The sequence below is a fragment of the Uloborus diversus genome, chromosome 4, assembly GCF_026930045.1.
Source record: "Uloborus diversus isolate 005 chromosome 4, Udiv.v.3.1, whole genome shotgun sequence".
Classification (NCBI taxonomy): Eukaryota; Metazoa; Arthropoda; class Arachnida; order Araneae; family Uloboridae; genus Uloborus; species Uloborus diversus.
In genome coordinates, this window is record NC_072734.1 from 24,694,570 (window position 1) to 24,715,737 (window position 21,168).

The 21,168-nt window shown below is 31.0% G+C and overlaps 1 protein-coding gene across 1 annotated transcript in view; it reads left to right on the forward strand.

The window, feature by feature from the left end:
* Positions 1 to 20,298, forward strand: part of LOC129221488 (ras-related protein Rab-11A-like) — a 37,990-nt gene extending 17,692 nt beyond the window's left edge. The window contains exons 4-5 of the mRNA XM_054855970.1: positions 9,864 to 9,944; positions 18,780 to 20,298. Coding sequence (XP_054711945.1) covers positions 9,864 to 9,944; positions 18,780 to 18,922 — 224 coding nt within the window. The 3' untranslated portion in view covers positions 18,923 to 20,298. The remainder of the gene's footprint in view (positions 1 to 9,863; positions 9,945 to 18,779) is intronic.
* Positions 20,299 to 21,168: the final 870 nt, after the last annotated feature.

Consider the following 21,168-nt stretch of genomic DNA (forward strand, 5'->3'; position numbering starts at 1 on the left):
CGAAATCATATTTAAATAATTCTAAAACCATACGCTGTAGTCTTGGGGACAACTTATCTATAGGCTTTTTCAATAGACCTATTAGAGGCTTATGATCAGTTTCAACCAAAAATTTAGTTCCAAAGATAAAATAATGAAACTTTTTACAACCAATTAAAATTGCCAACAGTTCTTTCTCTATTTGACTGTAACGTTGTTGTGTCTCTGTCAATGAGGATGACGCGTATGCAATTGGGTGACCCTCTTGTATCAAAACAGCACCCAGTCCAAATTGACTTGCATCTACAGACACTGTGGAGAGTTTATCTTTGTTGTAGAAAGACAAAACAGGAGAGTTTGTAACACATTTTTTTAAGTCTTCAAACGCCCTTTGTTCATTTGAACTCCATACAAATTCTGCATTCTTTCCAAGTAACTTCCTTAATATACCTGTTCTGTCAGATAAATTTGGTATAAATTTTCCTAGAAATGTAATGATACCTAAAAATCTTTGAAGTTCTGCTTTATTCTTTGGCGTGCCGTATTCTACTATAGCTTTAATTTTGTTTTCATTTATAGACTGTCCATTCTTCGATAAATCAAAACCCAAATATTTAACAGAATCCATTCCAATTTTACTCTTCTCTTTAGATAATTTCAAACCATGCTCTCGAGCTCTATCTAGAACAGCTTTTAACTTGGCATCATGTTCTTTTTGAGTTTTCCCAAACACAAGTATATCATCAATGTATATTAAAATACCATTTATATCAATAAATATATTTTCTATAGTTTTCTGGTACACCTCAGGTGAACTGCTTAATCCATACGGTAATCTACAAAACTTATAGCGTCCAAAAGGCGTGGCAATGGTACACAATTTAGAACTTTTTTCTGTTAGAGGAATTTGTAAAAATGCACTTGAGGCATCCAAGACACTGAAAAATTTAGCTCCCTCCAATTCCGAAAAAAGACTTTGCTGGGTTGGTATTGGGTAATGCTCTCTTTTAATATACTTATTTAAGCCTCTGGGATCCATACAAATTCTTATTTCTTTGTTTGGTTTCTGTACTACAACAATAGGGTTAACCCAGTCTGTTGGTTCAGTAACTTTTTCAAGTACCCCTTTTGACACCATGTTATCAATCTCTGCCTTAACTTTTCCCTTTAAAGACGCTGGTATAAACTCTAGGTGCAGAAATTTTTGGAACTGCATTTTTGTCTAATTTTATGTCATATGTATACAAAAGTTTACCCAAACTGCCAGTGAAAACATCATTGTACATTTTGAACAAATCAACATTTTCAACAACTGAAATTATTTGATTTCTTTTAATAAATCCTAACTTTTCAGAAGAACTCAAGCCAATTAAAATACTCGAATTTTGCTTAACAACATAAAATTCCAAGACTTCAGCTTTATCGCCATATTTACACAAAAATTCACAAGTTCCTATGACATTTAAAGAATGTCCTGTATACGATCTCAAAATTTTACTAGTCTTCTTAATATTTTCAGTTCTTTTAATTACTTTAAAGTATGATAGTGGAAGAATATTGACCTCCGCACCCGTGTCAATTTTACAAGATACCTTAGTGGTGTTAATATGTATTTTTTCTTTCCACTCGGAATTGATTCCGTCAACAACCGATGCTACACTAATTTCATTACTATCGGTTTCATATTCATCAGAGTCATCTGTATTATCCACTAAATTTATCTTTTTACTCTTGCAAACACTAGCGAAATGGTTTTCTTTACCGCATTTGTAGCACCGCTTTCCGAAAGCGAAACATTTCCCGTAGCGATGATAAGAATCACATTTTGAACATTTCTTTTTTACTTCCGCCTTTCTTTCACTCTCGGAATGATCCACGATGTTTTTCTTTTTCGATGACGCACGCTTGTTAATAGCTAAAGAAGCGCTTGAATTCTTTTTCTCTTTTACTGCAAGGACCGAAGACGCATGACTCATTAGTTGAATTTGCTTGGTGCTCGATTCTTTAGCACGGCAATATTTCACGGCCTGCTCTAAATTTAGATCCGATTCTATCAAAAGTTTTTCTTTGACCGCCACATCATTTATGCCAATAATTAAAAGGTCTCGAATTAAATTTTCTTCCTGCGTTTCGAAATCGCAATCTTTAGCCAAAACCTTTAAATTCGTCACGAAAGAATCAACACTTTCGTTTTCCCCCTGAACGCAATTGAAAAATTTGTATCTGGCTATAACTGTATTTTTCTTCGGTGCGAAATAATTATCAAAACTGTTTAGTACAGTGTCGTATTTCTCAGAGTCCGCGGAGCTTAATCCAAAGCTATTAAAAATATCTAAACAGTCTTCGCCCATACATGTTAGCAACAATGCTACTTTTAATTTATCCGCCTTATTTGTTTTTTCTGTTGCCTCTAGATAAAAATTAAATCTCTGTTTGAACTTTTTCCAATTTTCTGGAACGTTACCTTCCAAGCATAATGTTGTAGGCGATTTGGCTTCCATCTCGAAATAAGAAAATTCTACTTACAGTTTTGCAAGGTCCAAATCAAGATTTGTTGAGCGCTCTTAACAGGTTGTTATCAATTTCCACTTTGTTGTTCCGTGAGCTGCCACCATGTTATATAGTTATAAAACATCCAGGGTTGGGTTCTTCAACGTGTGTGGAATGATAATACCAAAATAAGGAGGACAAAGTAATATGAACGTCTAACTGTTTTATTCACACTCCATGGACTGACTTTCCCAGCCAAAGCATTGGCAACCGCGCATGCGCTACAAGTCGATGCTCATTAGTATACAATATGTTACATCTACTAGATCCTATACTTTTTCGAAATTCCTATATATTTTTCTACCAAAGTCCTATATATATTTTTTCCTTTTCAAACTCCTATATATTTTGCTATCAAACTCCTCTCTCTTTTTCCTTTTAAACCCCTATATATATTTTTCCACTTGCTATGAGCCCTGCATTAAATAAGGGTGCTCATTCCTCCCAACAGCAAAGACCTTCCAAACACCATGACTCTTCCCAACAGCAAGCCTCTCCCCTCCCAAAAAAAAAAAAAAACCCCTATAAACTCTCCCCCCTGAAAATTTAAATAGTGCAATCAGCACCATGATCCCCCTCCCCTAATTAGGCATTCCTGCATCAAGTGATAATTTCAGCATTCAAATGAATAAAGAAAAATCAGGATGGAGTGATTTTGATAACAGTAAGCAATTGTTAACATAAATCACAATCATATTGAGATGAGATAAAAAAACAACCAGCACCTTTGTGCTGAAAAGTAAAATAAAAAATAACTTCAAAAAGCACAAATTGCAGATTTTTGCTTTTTGACGTTATTTCTTACTTTACATTGAGATGGTTCTACTAGTGAAGAAAGAATCTGTTGAATTAATTAATCAAGGCTGCATTCGGAAATTATTTTTGGGGTTTTTGTTACTTTTTATCACCCCCAAGTGTTTCACATGTTATTTAGCATTGTTTTTAAGCACTTTTATTCAGGGTTGGCTTTTTGCCGGCAGAAACTGGTTTTTGCCCTGCTGGTGGCAGAAACTCGTTATAACCGGTAAAAACCGGGAGAAACTGGCAAAAACTAGAAAACGTTTTTAATAGCTCTAGTAATTACTTAATGACAGGCAATTAAGTAAAATAAAATATATAACTCATTTCGTCATTGCAAAAACTTAATATAATAGTTATTTAATAATTAGTGTAAAAATATGTTAAATAACAAGACTGACATTTCTAAAGCAAAGTAAAATTTATCGTAGTTGAAATTGCTATGTGTTAGAAATTTTAGCCTTGTAATGTAGTAAGTAACAAATTTTTCAGTTTGTTTATAATTATTTTGTTTGCATTTAATATAAAGTGTGATATATCAAATATTTAAATAAATACACATTTTTTTTTATTTCATTAAATTCTAAAATTCAGAAACTTGTCATTTTACACTTAATATAACTGAATAAAGCTATTCTCAAAGAACTAAGAGCTCCCCCCCCCCATTTTGATTTCTACGGAAAACTAATAATCCAATTATATAAGTACTAACAGTCTTCAACTTTGCTGTGTGTAAGAAACAATATAATTGGTTAGATTCACTGACTCATAAATGTAAAGAGTTTCTTTGGTTGAAACTAGGGGTGCAACATGGATGTCGATGTTTTGGAAACATCGATTTTTTACTTTCAATGTTTTTGGACTATTGATGTTTTGGTTTCGATGTTTTTTCGATGCTGATGTTTTTGCATTTTAATTGAAAATTATCATAAAATTTTGCTCTAATCTTCTCGCTAGGTAATTAATTTTACTTATGGGGTTGCCAAAAAAAAAATCATTTTTTGCACCCGTTTTATAAGAACAATTTTTCTGCGTAGAGAATGATTTTTGGGAAGATCACTACAAGATAGTAAAAGATTAACTAGAGAGTAAAAAAGAGATCAAAGCTATTGGAAGAACCTGACACTGGTGCCAGAACTTGCAGTCTATTTCAAGGCTCCAGTTCTCAAACTAAAGGAAAATCCTATACGCATTTGATAGTGATGGAAACTTCTGTTCCATCGAAAGAGATGTTTCTCAGACTGGTGGGATAGTCTGCGAAAAGAGAAATGCCCTTCTGGGGGGACAAAGTAAGGAAACTTCTTTTTCTCCAAACTGTCAACACCAATATTCGGGCTTACTTATCAGTTTCCTCCAACAAGTCGTCCGTCTATTACCTTAAATTTGTGTTTAATTATTAACTAACAGTACGACACATATTTCTTACTCTTAAAAATTATTGTTAGAGTTAATTTTGTATTTTTAAAATAATTAGCACAACTTTTTCTCATCATTCAACTGACGGTAAGTGCATGATGCATTTTTTCTTAGATTCTTTTTTGATGTAAATTTACTTTTAGTTTAATTCAGTTTGAAAATATTTCCTTATTACTATAACTAGATTGTATTAACCGGTGCTTGTCTTATTATCAATTTTTGCCCAACTATAATACCAAGCTGTTGCGAAATTATTCTTATTAAATTATATTCATGATTTGAGGTTCAGTATTTTCAATATATTCGTCGGATACGTATTCTTTTGTATTGCTTAAATTAGTGTAGTATATTCAAAAATGTATGTTATACATTGTTAAATAGATCGATGTTTTAATTTCTAACATCAATGTTTTGATGGGATTGAAAGAATCTTCTCAAATTTCTCCTTTGTGCACAACAAATTAAGAAATTGTTTAGGTTTAGAAACAGCGTCAAAACTTGTATTTTGTTACAGGCTGCTGCAGTGTGAAAACAATGTAAAATTTGATTTTGAATGGTGATAGTGTTGTAAATAAATTGCATTTGGGTTAATATTTAATTATTTTTCTTATACATTTTCTATTGTATGTCAGGAATTGCATTTATGTCATTTTTTGAGTTTCTGCCATAAATGTGGCAGAAAGGGGTTTTGCCATGCCGGTTTTAACCGGTTTCTACCAGTGGTTTTTACCGCCTTGGCAGAAACCTGCCAACCCTGCTTTTATTATACTTCGCCCGATTGTCACATAGAAATCCGAGGCCTGGTTTTGCTTATATCTCAGCAACTAGACCACTTAGAGACTTCGGGATTTCCCTAAATGATTTGCTTTATCTAAAGGTACATAGCACTGAAAAATTAGTTCTAAAATAAAATAATTATTTCCGTTAGAATGGAAAACAGCAAATTTTATGTAATTTCCTCATTAAATATTTAAATATAAAACCCATTGTTATAAATTGTGTTGCCTTGCAACAGTAATGTTAATAGTAATCATAATGAAAATTTTGAATCAAGGTTTTTCTGAAGCAAGCATGAAATGTATTCAATGAAATTGCTCCCATAGGATTTGTATTCTCACCTACGCCAATGATTGATAATGGGGCTAAGTAAAGAGACATATTAGGATCTTTATCTTCAAGTAACTGGTATGTTGTGAACCACAAATTAGTTTGAGAAACCTTCAATATTTAGATAGACCACAACTCGGCACAAACGTCGTCTGGAAAAAAATCAAGATGAACCTTGAAAACAAGAAATATTTTATTTCTTTGTTGATCACAATTTCTGTCTTGAGGCAACCAATTGACTTTGGCAACAGTTAGAAAATAGAAAGTGTTTATAGTCTAAAATTATTATTTCAGTCGGGATGTGCAAAATTCAAGAGACACTAGTCCAGCGCAAATGTCGTCTGGAAAAAATGAAAAACTAACAGAATTTCTTTAAAAAATACTAAGCATTTTTCATAACCCACTCAAAAGAACAAAATAACTTTTCTGAGTCGGAAAGGACATTTTAAGTATTCCTGTAGTTTACAATTATTCCTAGAAAATGACTCCACAAACAAAAGTGCGGCTCAAATCATGTAAAGAATTACCTAGCTTCCAATGCTTAATTTGAGTGTTGAAACATGCATATTTTTCTGGGAAAGTTAGGTTTGAAATGACTTGGGCTGCACTTTTCTTTGTTTGGGGTCATTTTCTTGGAATAATTGTAAACTACAGGAATACTTAAAATGTCCTTTCCGACTCAGGAAAGTTACTTTGTTCTTTTGAGTGAGTTATGAAAAGTGCTTAGGTATTTTTAAAGAAATTCTGTTATTATAGTATATGATATAAAATAGCTTGTATGTTATTATTAATTGACATTGTACATCACAAAAACTAGTATGTTGTGGCCATCACGAAACTTTCTTCTATATTTTTCCTTTTTCTGATCCCTCCCCATACTTGACGAGGAAGCAATATTCCTAACAAAAACAAAATTACACATGCAAAAACTTGACGACCATCCCAATGTCTGAATTATTGTAAAAACAAAACAAAGAGTGAAAGTTACTTTAAAAGCCTTACTTGAATTAATTACAAATATTTTATTTATTAACAAACATAAGATGGCAACAGTTAAAAATTTTAAATCATTGAGATAATATTTCCGATCATTTCCATACAATTAAAATCACGAGAAATACGCAGACGACAGTCTATTACAATTTATCTTTCTTATTGTTGCATTAATAAAACTATTTTTATTCGCAAAAAAAAAAAAAATCAACACCTCTTGGAGCGATTGGAGTCAAAATTGAACCAAAGCCTTTTTACGTATGGATTCACATATTTTCCAAATTTCAACCAGAACGTAGCATTACTTCTTGAGATAGGGCACTCACAATGGAAAAAAAGAACGGGCGATTGCGCTACCCCCTTTTTAGCTGTTGACACCGCTGAAAATCAGCTCTTATACCTACTAAGGGCTACTTGTCAAAAAATTTTTGTTTGATTCCGTTCGTTATTTCTTGAGATACAGCAGTCACAATTGACGACAAAAAGCGTTCTGTAACTCAACCCCCATTTGAGCTATTGACACCAAAATTGAATGAGCACCTGCTCCTGTTAGGGGCAACATATGGAACAAATTTTGTTTGATTCTGCCAGTTACTTCCTGAGGTATAGCAAGCACGCGTAACTCAAAAAACGTCCCATTGCTCCACCCCCCTTGGAGGAATTTGCGCCAAAAACCAATGGGCACAAGTTCACATACGGGCACATATGTGTACCAAATTTCGTTCAATTTCATGCGGTAGTTTTTGCTGTAGAGTGGCCACAAAAAACTGGTCACACACAGACGATACACACACATACACACAGACAGACAGACATTTTCCAAAAATAGTCGAAATGAACTCGGCACACCTCAAAACGTTCGAATCCGTCAAAATTCGAAAATTTGCACAAATCCAATACTTTCTTCTATATATTAGATATAGAAGAAAGTAATAACATAAAATCATGCACGTCATGTTAGAATTTTTAGCAGTTCTGTTTTATGTCATGCCGTCAAATGTTTGTGCCATGTTTTCAACTATATAATGTCACTATGGCTATCTTCATGATAGAATATTATGTATGTGTAATACATATTTTAGATTGAATGAAAATTACAATGTAAACTATAGAAAAAGGAAGAGAGCAATCAATACTTTAATTTAAATCTTAAATAACGCCATTGTGTTGTATTTTGATAGGAGTTGGAACTTATAAAACCCCGATGTAGCTGAGCTTTTTTTCTAGCCATAAGCTATTTTTTTCACTTGTATGTATGGTTGAGGAAATAGCAAGTTCTTTTGATACCACAATAACTTAGCTTATTTAAACAAATAATTTGCGTGTGTGTTGTGTCAAATTAAAACATTTGAAATTGAGAATATATTGAAAAGAATTATTATTAGCTATACTTAAATGTATTACAACAAAGAAATTTGTTTTTTAAACAAAGTAAACCTTTCAAAATTTGTCGTATTGTTAGTAAGCTGCAAAAAATTTAAAAAGCATCCAATCATGACCAAAATAAAATTGAAAATCATAGTTCTTGGGTCTTTGAATGCATTTCAATATTATAAAACAAGGAGAAAATATTGCATCTGTTGTGCAAATCTAATCTAGTGTGATATTTTTAAAAATCTGTAAAATAACATTTTTCATTCTGTAAGTGAATGTCATTCACGTTTTGGTAACGATTTTAGACACGAAGTTTCTCACTCTGTTGGTATGCAAATTTTTTCTTTATAAAATTTACACATGAATTCTTTTCTTCTCTTCATCATTAAAAGGGTTCTGAAGCAATAATTGCATTTAGATAAAAAAGTTAAAAGCAACATCTAAAAGTTAATTTGTATTGTAAAAACTTCAAAATAACTTTTTATGTTCATTTAACTAAATATGTTCTCTTTTGTTTTAAAACGAAACACTCCATTTTCTTCCATTATCAACAAAATGAAATCTCTTCAAAAAAGTGTGAGTTAAAACAAAATGTAGTCTTCATGAAAACAAGTATTTAAATCTACTAATTTAAATTATCGGCATCTGATTAGTTATTGACAAATCAGTTGTAAATAACTTTATTGCCTAAAAATATTTCAGATTCAATGTTCTTGCAGTTTCATTTCTTTTCAAGAAAAAGGTTCGAGAACTGATTGAACTGTTTTAAAAGCATGTCTGCAGGCACTTGTATTTAATTGTTCAGAATGTTGATGTTTGTCTTGTAGCTCATTGACTTCATGTTTAATTTCGGGTCCCGTATATATATTTGGTTAAAGTTTTATGTTTCAGTATCAGCGTGAAATAAATATCTTGTAACAGTTTGTTAGTTTTTTTTTTTTTTTAAATCTAATACAAGATAACATTTTTTTTTTTTTTTAAACTGGCTTAGAAATAAGTCTTCCCTTTTTTTCTGCTTTGTTACAACTTGGTTTTCATGAACTTTTGTTTCGATCCAATTGTTTCCTTCTTTGAATTCATGCAATGTTTCCCAAAGATTTGTTTCAAGTTTATAGTTGGGCTGTCTGAAATTATATTTAAAAGCAATTTTCAAAAATATCCCTATCATAACATTTATCATGAATTGTTTTTTGGAAAATTTGTTTCTTTTGAAAATTAAGTTTTTAGGCATAAAAGTTGGAATTATTTTTATATATTGGTTAATACTAATGCAAGTTTTTTGACTTAATTCTTATTTTATTTTTTATAATTATTTGTAGATTCGTTAACTACAACTTCAAAAATAAAAACTCCCTAATAAAATGTATATAGTGTGAGAGTCGGAAGTCTGGCAATTGTCGGTATTTGCGGACAGTTCCGTTCAAAAGAGCTCTGCGAAAGACTGAATATTTCTGGTGAATTACTGGGGAAAATTAACATTTCAATTTCGGTCTTTCACAGTAACATAAACAAGCGAGGAAATTTATCAAATATTTTTAAAAATTGAATGTTTTATGTTAATGAGTTACTGAAAAAAAGCATTTAATCAATTAATATTTGCATTACAATGTCACATTGTGTATGTAAAATCTAATCTTTTTTTACAGAGAAAAACAACTTATCATTTATTGAAACCTCTGCCTTGGATACAACAAATGTAGAAGCTGCTTTCCAACAAATTTTAACAGGTTTGTGGACATTGATATTATACTATCATTAAATTAAGACTTGTATTAAAGTTGATCTTGTTAACCGTACATACATCAAGTGCTGTAAAAGATTTCTTGAGGAGGCGAGAGATGTGTTGTTGTAGTCTTCAGTGTCTCCTTGGGTTAGGAAAGTCATGAATTTGAAAATCAAGTCTTGAAAGGTAATGAAAAAGTGCAAAATTTTAAAATGTAGCAAAATCTTGTCACAAAAGTGATCAGTACCATACTTCCTTCCGGAATTTGAAAGTTTCAGACAACAGGGGGAGGGGGGTACTGACTGCCAGAAGACAACATAAACTTTAGATTTAACCATGTACGCATAAACATTTACAAGACAATTGCTAAATGTGAAGTTTTATCTTAAATGGTAAATTCGTTCGCTAAATGTTCCCATAAATCTGGAAATGCAATGAGAATTTAATAGAACATGTTTAATAACTTTTATTTTTTATGTATAATTTTGGAAATTGGAAAAAAAAAAGTCAAAAAATAATTATTTTATTAAACAACTGGCAACTTTTGCAACTATTTTTGACCATGGATGACTCCGATGTAGGTCATTTTTTTTTAATTAACAAGGGTTCAAAAGCTACTATTTTTAAAAAAAAATAGTGACTTTTTAAAATTCTAGGGGAATATTTTTTCAAATTTTGGGATATTCATTGAAGAAAGAAATGTTTTAAAAAAGGAGGTAACGCAGGGACAGTAATTCCGCTCTCACTTGCGACAAAACTATATTTATGTGTGATTCTGTGCCTTTTTTTTTTTGAGCTTTATCTGGTCTGAAAGAATTTGTCACAGCTGCAAGTACTTCATTTTCCCTAAATTATCCAGGTTTTATTTGTGCTGTGAAAATTTGATTTTCCTCAAAACTTTTTTTTTTTGGGGGGGGGGGGGGGATCAGTGTCAAATTCAGTGTATTGAAGGAATTGTCTTTATTGAAGACTTTTACTTAAATGAATTTCTACAATTAATAACTTTATGTTGATTTGTTATTTCATTATTGTAGTTACCTTTTTGGTGGCGAGTGTACTAGGTTTTGTTTGAATGTGCTTGTAATTATTCAATTTTTCATTTACAGTATTTTTTCTAATTTCCCCTTATTGTTCAAAATTAAAATTAAAAATTTTCTGTATTACAAAATTGATTTTGCTCTTTTTGTTGCTCTACCCTTGTGATGCAGGTAGTCATTGATGCCAGTTGTGCGACAGGCGTGAATGGATTTCCATCTTTTAAAAAAAATTCAAAACAAAGTGAGACTGAATATGTTAAATTAATGAATGATCCGCAAATGATTTAAATCTGTGAAGTTGAGATAATTTTTATTTGTTTAGTTTGTATTTTTGTGATCATATTGAAAGGAAAACTGCCACTCAAACCCTAGTGATGAAAACTAAATTATACTTATTGAAATGATTTCTTATATTGTTTCTCAAAGTTTTTTTCCTTTTTTTTTTGGTTTCTACTTTTAATAGTACTTCTGTAGAATATAAGCAGGGTGGCGACAGATCAGGGAGATCAGGGAAAAGTCAGGGAACTTTATTAATCTGGGAAAAGTCAGGGAAATATCAGGGAATTTTTAAAAAATAACAAAAAAAATCAGGGAAAATTGATTTTATGAAGAAACAAAATTTTTTTTTTGCTTTACAAAATTAAGTACTCTAATTCCCTACTCATTTTCTGCCAATTATCTGTTCAAAAAAAAAAGTAAATTAATGAGGCGCGATTGTACACTGCCGCATATTTGTGCATCTTTTTCCTCAACGTCAAAGTATTGAGTCTTACTTATTAACCACAGGATGTACTTCCTAAGATTGTTTCTATGTCTGTTAGGTTTTTATTTTACCTAGCTTGAAATTTCCTTTTACGCTTTCAATGCTACGTAAAATAAACAACCATACAGGCAAAGAGGGAGCCTTCATTAATGCCTTAGCGTCTTTGCCTTTATTCCATTGTCTCGAAGTAATTAGCGTACTGTAATCACGATTTGAAGAAGAAATCTTTAGTTTTTGAATTAATACCATAAAAGCTTAAGTTATTACTTCTTCGTGTTTTTAATTTAATTGCTAAAGTTGAACTTTCAATTAAAAAAAAAAACTTTGTTTTTTGCCGTTATACTATTTGTTGTCACCGCAGATTGTAAAGGTTTTCTTTTCTTCAGACTTAAGTGATTCTTTAATTTTATAACCAAGTTGTATTCTTCTTTTATATATGTTAAAATTAACTAATTGCTTTTTTTTTTTTTGCTTTTTTTTTTCTTGCATTTCAAAGTTGTTTGTTACAAAAGCAATCTAAGAATTTTTTTCGTTACATACTGAAATCATTTTGAAATAGAATTAACTTGTGTACTTAAGCAAATATCTTTATTTTTTATTGTTAAAATGCTGTATTCATTCATTAAAACCTATGTTCTTGATTAGGGAAAAGCTCCCTATGAATGGATGTCAAATGGTTTCATCTGTTTTGCATAAATATGTCAATTAGTTATATAAGAATAACTACATTACTTCTATTCTTTCACTATTGCTTGTTATTCTAGCAACAATTATTATACTGTTTGAGAACTTAGTTCAAAATAATTTCGATTACTTTTTAGTTCTATCATAAATACACATATGTTTTCAAGAGTAATTTTAATAGTTTCTTAAAATTCTTATTCTAAGTGGTTTCTGGAAGTAAAGTTTTTTTTTTTTAATTTCTATAATTTTTCCATGTATAAAAAATTAATATACTGTTTTGTAGGTCCCCCCCCCCCAAAAAAAATTGTCTTGGTTTTTTTTTTTACCATTTTATTAAAAAAGTAGCATCTTTTTAAAATATATCTTTTGTTCAACTTTACACAACTTAAAACGTTTAAAATACTGCACTTTATACAAACATACAATGAATTTCAAGTAGAGCAAAGAAAGAAAACCATTATCGTTGGTAACGTAAATCAGGGAAATTTGGTGAACTTAATCAGGGAAATCACGGAAAAGTCAGGGAACTTTTTTTCACAATTCCTGTCACCACCCTGATAAGGTTTTCTTTTAAAATAGAAAGTGCTGTATGTTATTATTTTACTATACTTAAGTACTGAATTTGAGACACATCTCTTTAGTACTTCAAAGATATCGGTCTTGAGAAATTTTGAAACTTTTATCCTTGTTGTACAGTTTAGAAATTTTGCTTTTCATGTTACTTTTCAAGCATTAAATTTTTAATCAAGTGTTTTTTTTTCCCTTTAAACAAGTTACAATAATCTTATCACAAAAATATCAATATAACATTTTCTTTTGATGCAATTAATGAAAGTTATAAAAGAAGTGAAAAGACTAAATTAAAAAATGCTAGATGAACTGAGTAAAAATTGAAACAAATGTTAGCTCATAGACATTTACAGGGCTCCCAAATGGTCCGCTTTTCTCGCCAAAGTCCGTTTTTTAGGCTTAAGTCCGCTTTAGACCGCTTTTCAACATTTTGGTCCGATTAGTCCGCTTTTATATTGTTTTTACTTAAATATCAGATTTTTAAAGTTTTTCATTTCGTTTTGTTCATTTCATCAGTGCAATTTTCTGAACATAGGTTCGATATGCAGTATCGCGAAAAATTGCTTTCGTGTTTGAGGTTTCAATCCTTTTGCATTTTGTGAATATTTTGATGTTTTTGACAGTAGAAAGTTATTTTGACATATACTACTTTAGATTACATTATTTTTCGTTTAATTTCAATAATTAATGAAGGAATTAGTGTGGAAACCATGACAACATTGAACTTACTCGAACTTCGCGGAAAATGAGTTTGTGTTTGAAATTTCAATCTCTTTGCATCATGAAAATATTAAAATATTTTGCCCAATCGAATGTTATTTTCCCAAATGCTACCTTAGATCAGCATGTTTTATGTTTAATTTAATAGAAAATAAATAAATTTATTTTATGGGAAATATGCCAAAATTGAACTTGGTTCGTGAAAATTTGCTTATCTGAGCTTTCAATCATTTTGCATCTAATAAATATTTTTATATTTTTGGAAATTTGAAGTTGTTTTGACATAATTTTTATTTAAATAACTAAAAAATTGACAATTTTTTTTTAATTAAAATTTCTGGTTTTGCAAACTAAATTTTAATTATCATTAGCATTTTTCGGTCATTACTGTTTTTTATAGGGGGGATATTAAATGTAAACAAAATTGAGTGCATACCATTTTAACCTTAGTGTTTATATTTAAAACAAAGTTGAATTATCAAATTCTATAAAGTTGAATTTATGTACATCATTTCATTGTCATGATGCCTGCTAAAGAGGGGAATTAGTCGCCCCCCCCCCCCCCCATAAAAGTTCAAAGCACTCATTGCCTTGCAATCATGGAGTTTTTTTTTAAATCTATGTTTTATGATTCTTAAAAATATACTTTAAATATGAAAATTGCAAAACTAAGCCTCATGTGATCTGCTTCTCTTTGTGATTAAGCATTTCAGACATTTTTAGGAAAACTTTCAATACAGTAAATCTTTTATCAAAGTGTCTCTTGTAGAAAAGCAGTTTGTTTTCCTATACTTTTTATTTTACTTTCTTTTATTTATATGTTAGCATTAAATGAAATCTGCATGTAATATTTATAGTGTGAATTTAGTGTAGTACCTAGAAAAATATTTTTTTGCTCTTGAAAAGTGCTTAAATTTTTTTTCTCCCTGAAGGGTATGAACCCTGTGATAAGAGATTAAATTTAAAATTCTCCCCCCCCCCCAATAAAGTAATTTTATTATAAATTCAGTTTTGTTGAAAATCAAAACAATACTTTTTAGGTTTCGATGTGAGTCATGAGGAAGTGCAAATTTCTCAATAGATGAAATTGATGAAGATGAGAACAAAATTAGAAACTGGGGAAAACAACAAGAGAATAACGTTTTTTTTTTTTAAACTAAATAAAGATGAAGCGCAGCTTCATTTATCCTTTAGCGAGAATACCAGCAGCCCTGGTTCAAGTCAAAATGTATCATTATGCCTATTTAGTTCTAAAAAGGCAGCCTTAAGTGCTGAACTAAGTGCTCCCCCCCCCCATCCAAATAGTTGTGTAAATAATATTATTCAATGGATAAAAAGATCAGTTTCACAGGTGATAAAAGAATTGTATCTTATTATTATAGTTAATTAATAAAGTATCTTCACGAATTTAGCTGCTAGCAACTAATTTGCATTTTGGTGCTTCCCTGGGTAGAGGTGCAGATTAGCGGTCGCCACTCGCCAATTGGCGACCAAAAATTTTCAATGGCTACCAAAGATTTCAGCGCCGATCGCCACCGGGTGACCAAAGGGGAAAAAAAATCCCCCTAAGTTGAAGTTATCGATTGCACTGTGCTTTCGGATCCAGTTTTTCATGCTGTGGTAGTCACTTACTGACCTTCAAGAAAAGTTGAAATGTTGCCCCTCTCCTCGCCGATTCGTTGACCACTTCCTGTTTGCTACACCTACACTGCGTTCAGGGCTTAGAGCATTGTTCAGGGATGGGGGGGGGGGGGAAACTGACCCCCCCCCCCCCCCCCCGCGGTTTAGCAGACATGATCCCCGAACCCAATCAAGGTCAACACCGCAGCATCTGCAGTGCCTGAGGAGGGGAAACGTAAATACGGCGGCGTAGCTAATTCTGATGACTTTTTAAAAGGTTAAAAATGACGAGTAGAGGTAGCTCAAAGAGAATAAAATTATAACCAGTAGCAAGTAAGTTCATTTTTCATTATCACAGATTTTTTTTTTTTTTTTGGAAAGATTACTGTAACGTGTGTAACAAACTAAACATGGCACCAAATACATTATTTTTCTGCTGTATAATACGCTATCGATTTAAAAATCAATTTTTAGAAGTACCAAATTACTTTAAAGTGGCCGACTTACACCGGTGTCATGAAACTTTTCACGACTTGCTTCGCGAAAATCTGCTTCCCTTGTTCCTTTTACATCTTGCGAATATTTTAATATAATTTTTTTTCAATCTGAAAATATTTTGACAGATGCAGAGTTAAATTAGCTTATTTAATGTTTAATTTTCATGACTTTTTATTTAGGGAGCCATATTAAATTTGAAATCGTACTTCGTGCGAAAAATTGCACTTCGTGATTTAGATTTCAATCCTTTTACACCTTGTAAATATTAAAAATATTTTTTAAAATCGGAAGTTATTTTGCACAGGCTAAATTTAATTAGCTTATTTCGTGTTTGATTTTAATGAATGGATTTATTTTTTGATCCATGCCTCCTTTGTAATCGTACTTCACGGGGAACTGCACCTCGTGGTTGAGTTTTCAATAGTTTTGCATCTTGTTCATTTCTTAATATTTTTGACAAATGAAAGTTATTTTGACGTATACTACCTTAGATTAGCTTGGTCTATGTTCCATTTTAATAAAAGAATTAATTTTTGAAGCCACGCTTCCTTTGTAATCGTACTTTGCAGGGAATAGCACCTTGTGGTTGAGTTTTCAATCCCTTTGGATCTTGTACAGATTTTAATATTTTTGATAATCGGAAGTTATTTTGGCACAGGCTGCCTCTAATTAGCTTATTTTTGTGTTTATTTTAAAGACTTGATTTATTTTTGGAATCGTGCTTTCTTTGTAATCGTACTTCGCGGATAACTATAACCACGTGGTTGAGTTTTAAATCCTTTTGCATCTTATACATATCTTAATATTTTTGACAGACGAAAGTTATTTAGACGAATGCAACCTTATATTAGTTGTTTTATGTTCTATTTTTATAAAAGAATTTATTTTTGAAGCCATGCTTCCTTTGTAACCGCACTTCGCGGGGAGCTGCACCTCGTGGTTGAATTTTCAATCTTTTTGCATCTTGCACAATTGTCTTCCTATTTTTGATAAGCAAAAGTTATTTTGATGTGTGCTACCTTAGATTAGCTTGTTTCATGTTCCACTTTAATAAAAGAATTTATTTTTGGAGCCATGCTAACTTTGGAATCGCACTTTGAGGATAATTGCATCTTGTGCTTTAGATTTCCTTTTGCATCTTGTACCAACATATTTTAATTTTTTTGGCAGTCGGAAATTGTCAGCTTATTTTAAGTTTTATTTTCATAAATAATAAATGCAATTATTTTCGGGAAACGTGCCGACATTGCACACCAGTTTTGCTATTTTTTTTTGCATTTTTTAAACCCTTCAGAAGTTTTGATAATTGAAAGTTATATTTTAATAACTAAAAAGTAATAAATCCTGTTCATATATTTATTTTTACAAGCTTTATTTTAATCAATTTAATTTTATCCTAAAATATTAAATCTAAACATATTTTTTTTTTGCTGTTGAATTTGAAATGTATTATTTCTATAAACGATACTAAATACTTCCCTAAACTAACTATCTAAGAAAATACAACAGATTTTTCTAAATATCACATTGAGCAAAGTATTTTAATATCCATAGTGAAATGTCCCCACCATTTCTATTTCTAGTTTCAAGTTATTCCTTTACGTCCACAATATATTTTTTCGCACACATATATATATCACCGCTTCAGAGCATCAGTAAGATATCTAATACCAGAAATAATATTATGATATCTTACTGTTGCTCTGAGGCGAAAATATATTATCACATATAAACTGTGACTAATCACAGCAAAATATTTTCCAAAAGATCACTAAATAAATTAACATCTGTATACTGCACTAATATATGATGATTTTTTTTTTCTTTTTTGAATGGATCTGCATGCATTTTAAGCGGCATTGATTATTAGTGACATCCTATTTCAATCTAAATCATTCTCAGATTTCTTCAATGAGAGAAGGAAAATACTTACCAATCTTCACTAATACTGATTTTTATTGTGCTAAGATTTTTAATACATAGATATATAAAATATATGTACAGTGAAGCAGAGTTTATACGTTTTTGAAGGGACTGTATGAAAAAAGTGTATAAGGGGAAAAACGTACAATAGGTATGCATTAAAATGTATTGGATTCTGCAGGGACCAATTCAAAAAACGTACCAAAGAGAAATGTATAAACGGTGCTTTTCTGTATATATATGTGTGTGGGTGTATGTTTGGCTACCAAAAATTTGAAGTGGCTACCAGAGTTTTTGGTGTTGGTAGCCACTGGCTACTAAAGAAAAATACCAGTCTACACCTCTATCCCTGGGTTTAACTATAAGTGGTCCTCCCAAGGTCCTGTTTTTGATCCTAACTGGTCCTCTTTTTGATTGAAAATGGTCCTCTTTTACCCTTTTCTGAAGCTAAAATGTGTTGGGAGCCCTGCATTTAGCTTAGATTTTCTTTTTCAGTTTCAACCTTCTACTGCCAACCATGACTCTGAGATCACAACAATTTTCATCATTATCCCTATAAGAGCCTTACTCCTTTGTGGACTGTGTGACACCAATTAATATTTCACACACAGAGTCGCAAATCTATTTTAAAAGATTAAAACTTTGAAATTGTACTATTGGACCCTGCTAACAAAGAATGTTTTCTTATTACTTATAAGAGGAAACATGCCCTCCTCATAAAACTTTTTTTTAACATAAAAGCTGTAGATTATTTAAAAATAAATAACTAAAATAATAATCTCAATTTCAGAACCTTCGGTCCTGTTAGATTTCAAAAAGACAAATCCTGGGTCCTATACAGACTTAATTTAAGAACTTTATACTTATATTAAAGAAATCCCTTTCAGGCAAAAAATTGTCTGCTAATTTATTAATGCAAAAGTCTTCCTAATTTCCATATTTTATTGTTGGGAGCTATGTAATTTTGTGTGATGCTTATGAGTTATAATAACATGTTTATTAATGTTGATTTTTTCATTTCCAGAAATCTATCGTATTATATCGCAGAAGCAAATTCGAAACGACGCAGATAATGATCCATCACCTGGTGGCGAGAATATTAAGCCTATTAGCATTCCACCAACAGACAGTCCAGATATGCGCAAAAAACCATGTTGTCAAGCATAGAAACTTTTTAAGAACTGGCCTACATACATATAATCTGTGCACTTGTTTATGATTAAAGTTTCCTTATTAACTGTTGTGGCCAAAACGAAATTGAAAATAGCCTGCACCCTTTTAATTTTTTTCTCTTGAGTCATGTGGGTTTAAATTTCAAGGCCTCTGTTAAATACGTTGGGATAAATTTAAAAAAAAAAAAATGCAGTCTTCAAGAAGATCGGGTGCATGCAACCTTCTACATCCTGATTTCAACAAAGATGGTGCATAGTAGAGTGTAAAGTCTAGCTTATGTTAGAAGACTGATGTGTAATTTGTACAGTTTTAATTTTGTATTAAGATGGTTTTTATGCTTGTATTTACCATTTTCAAGTCGGAACAAGCAATATCGAGAATATTACATTGCGTCCCTAAAGGTTGCATGCTTCTGTACCAAGAATAATTGCTGTGTAGCATTTTGAATACATAGTTCTATGTTCATATTTAGATTTCTTGCAAGTCATCTATGAATCTTCATCTTGGACATGCTTGTGGGGTTGAAAAATTTCTTTAGCAAGATCTCTAAATTCTAGTTTTGAAAGTCAAAAAAATTCTAAGGGTCCATGTTTCAATCAGACACCGTCTGAGGTATTTAAAACTTTTTTTTTTTTTGTTCTGCTTCAAAATGTTATTTATTGATTCATATAATGTGGGAGCTTTTAAGAATTGATGAATACGAAATGATTTGGTACATCTAAAGTTACTGATTATTTGAACATGCCATATTTTTTAAAAAGTTTGTAGTGGCTAACTATGCTAAGCTCTAAATTTTAAATATTTTAAAAAATTGTTTTATGTAGTTGGATATTTCATTAAACATTGCTATTTCATATAGCCGTTATATCCCACATTGTGTGTTGTGTATTTTTTATAAAGTGAATGAAATTGAGCAGTGAAGTTTAAACATTTCGAATTAGCATACACTTTGAGCTGGTTGCTGCTTCTTCCTGGTTGCAGAAACAGCTGTGCAAAATATCACTATTATATGAAGCCATAAACAGTTTGGATTTATTTTAATGTTGTAACTGGAAATGCAAAATCAAACTTCTAAACTTCTTTTTATATTGAAATTTGTTATTGGTAAAATATTTATTCAAAAATTGTTATATAGTCTAGTTACTTTTTATAAATTGTAAAAAAAAAAAAATAATAATCTTGCATTGAATTTCTTTTTTTCTTGTTCTTGCTAAAAGTCTCATATGCTTTTGTACTTTCTATTTCAAGCTCTTAATTGAGTTTAAAATATTTTTTAAAAATGCCTTCAGTGTTATATCATGACATGCCATATTAGTTACAAAGCCTCACTTTAATATTTGGAAAATAAAGTATGGATAATCTGAAGTGTTCATATTGGTTTTTGTGCTTTTTGAAATCTTTCTTGTAATTTATTTCACGCATTTTTCTATTACTGTCAATATCGATGCGTAGAGTTTAAAATTTTTACCCTTTAAAATAACCAGCAATGTTTCATTTCATTTCTGAAACTAGCTCCTAATACTCCCTTTTATGTACAAAAACATTATGAATGTTTTTAATTCTTGCAATGATATGTTCCAAGAAGAATTTTCGAGTTTCTGCTTTGTTTCAGCATCAGTAGATGTATTTGTATTTTTTTTCTCTAAAAGGTCAAAATGATTCCTCCTACGCTTCTAGGCATAACCCTATGGTTCGGGTTTTAAAAAAATCAATTTTTTTTTTTTTTTGAAAACGTTATATTTTTACACAGCACGATTTATCATCGCTTTTAAGAGAAAACTAATGCTTCTTTTAAAATACTTTTCAAACTTAAAAGTTGTAGTTTTTTAACTTAAAAAAAAAAACTACAAGAGAAATTCCAATTTCAGATCCGGCTGGATTTTCGGCCACTGAATTTTGGGTCCTATACAGTACTAATTTAAGAAAAACCTCTACTGATATTTTATAAATCTCTTCCTGACTTTCCACTGAAATTTAAATTTTATGCATAAATCTTCCTAATTTTCAGCTTTCAATGTTATTAACCAACATCTCTTCAACTGAAAAAAAAGCCTTTCCCCAAAAGTATAAATTCTCTAGAAATCCATCATTAAGAAATTGAAACTCGGATAAAGTGTTAAGAATTAAATGGCTAGTTCAAACAATAAGTTCTTAGTAAGAATGTGCTGTTTATTCTTGCTGCTCTAAATCAGCGGATGAAATGTTTATGCTATTCATTCTGAAGCACTATGAACCGAATG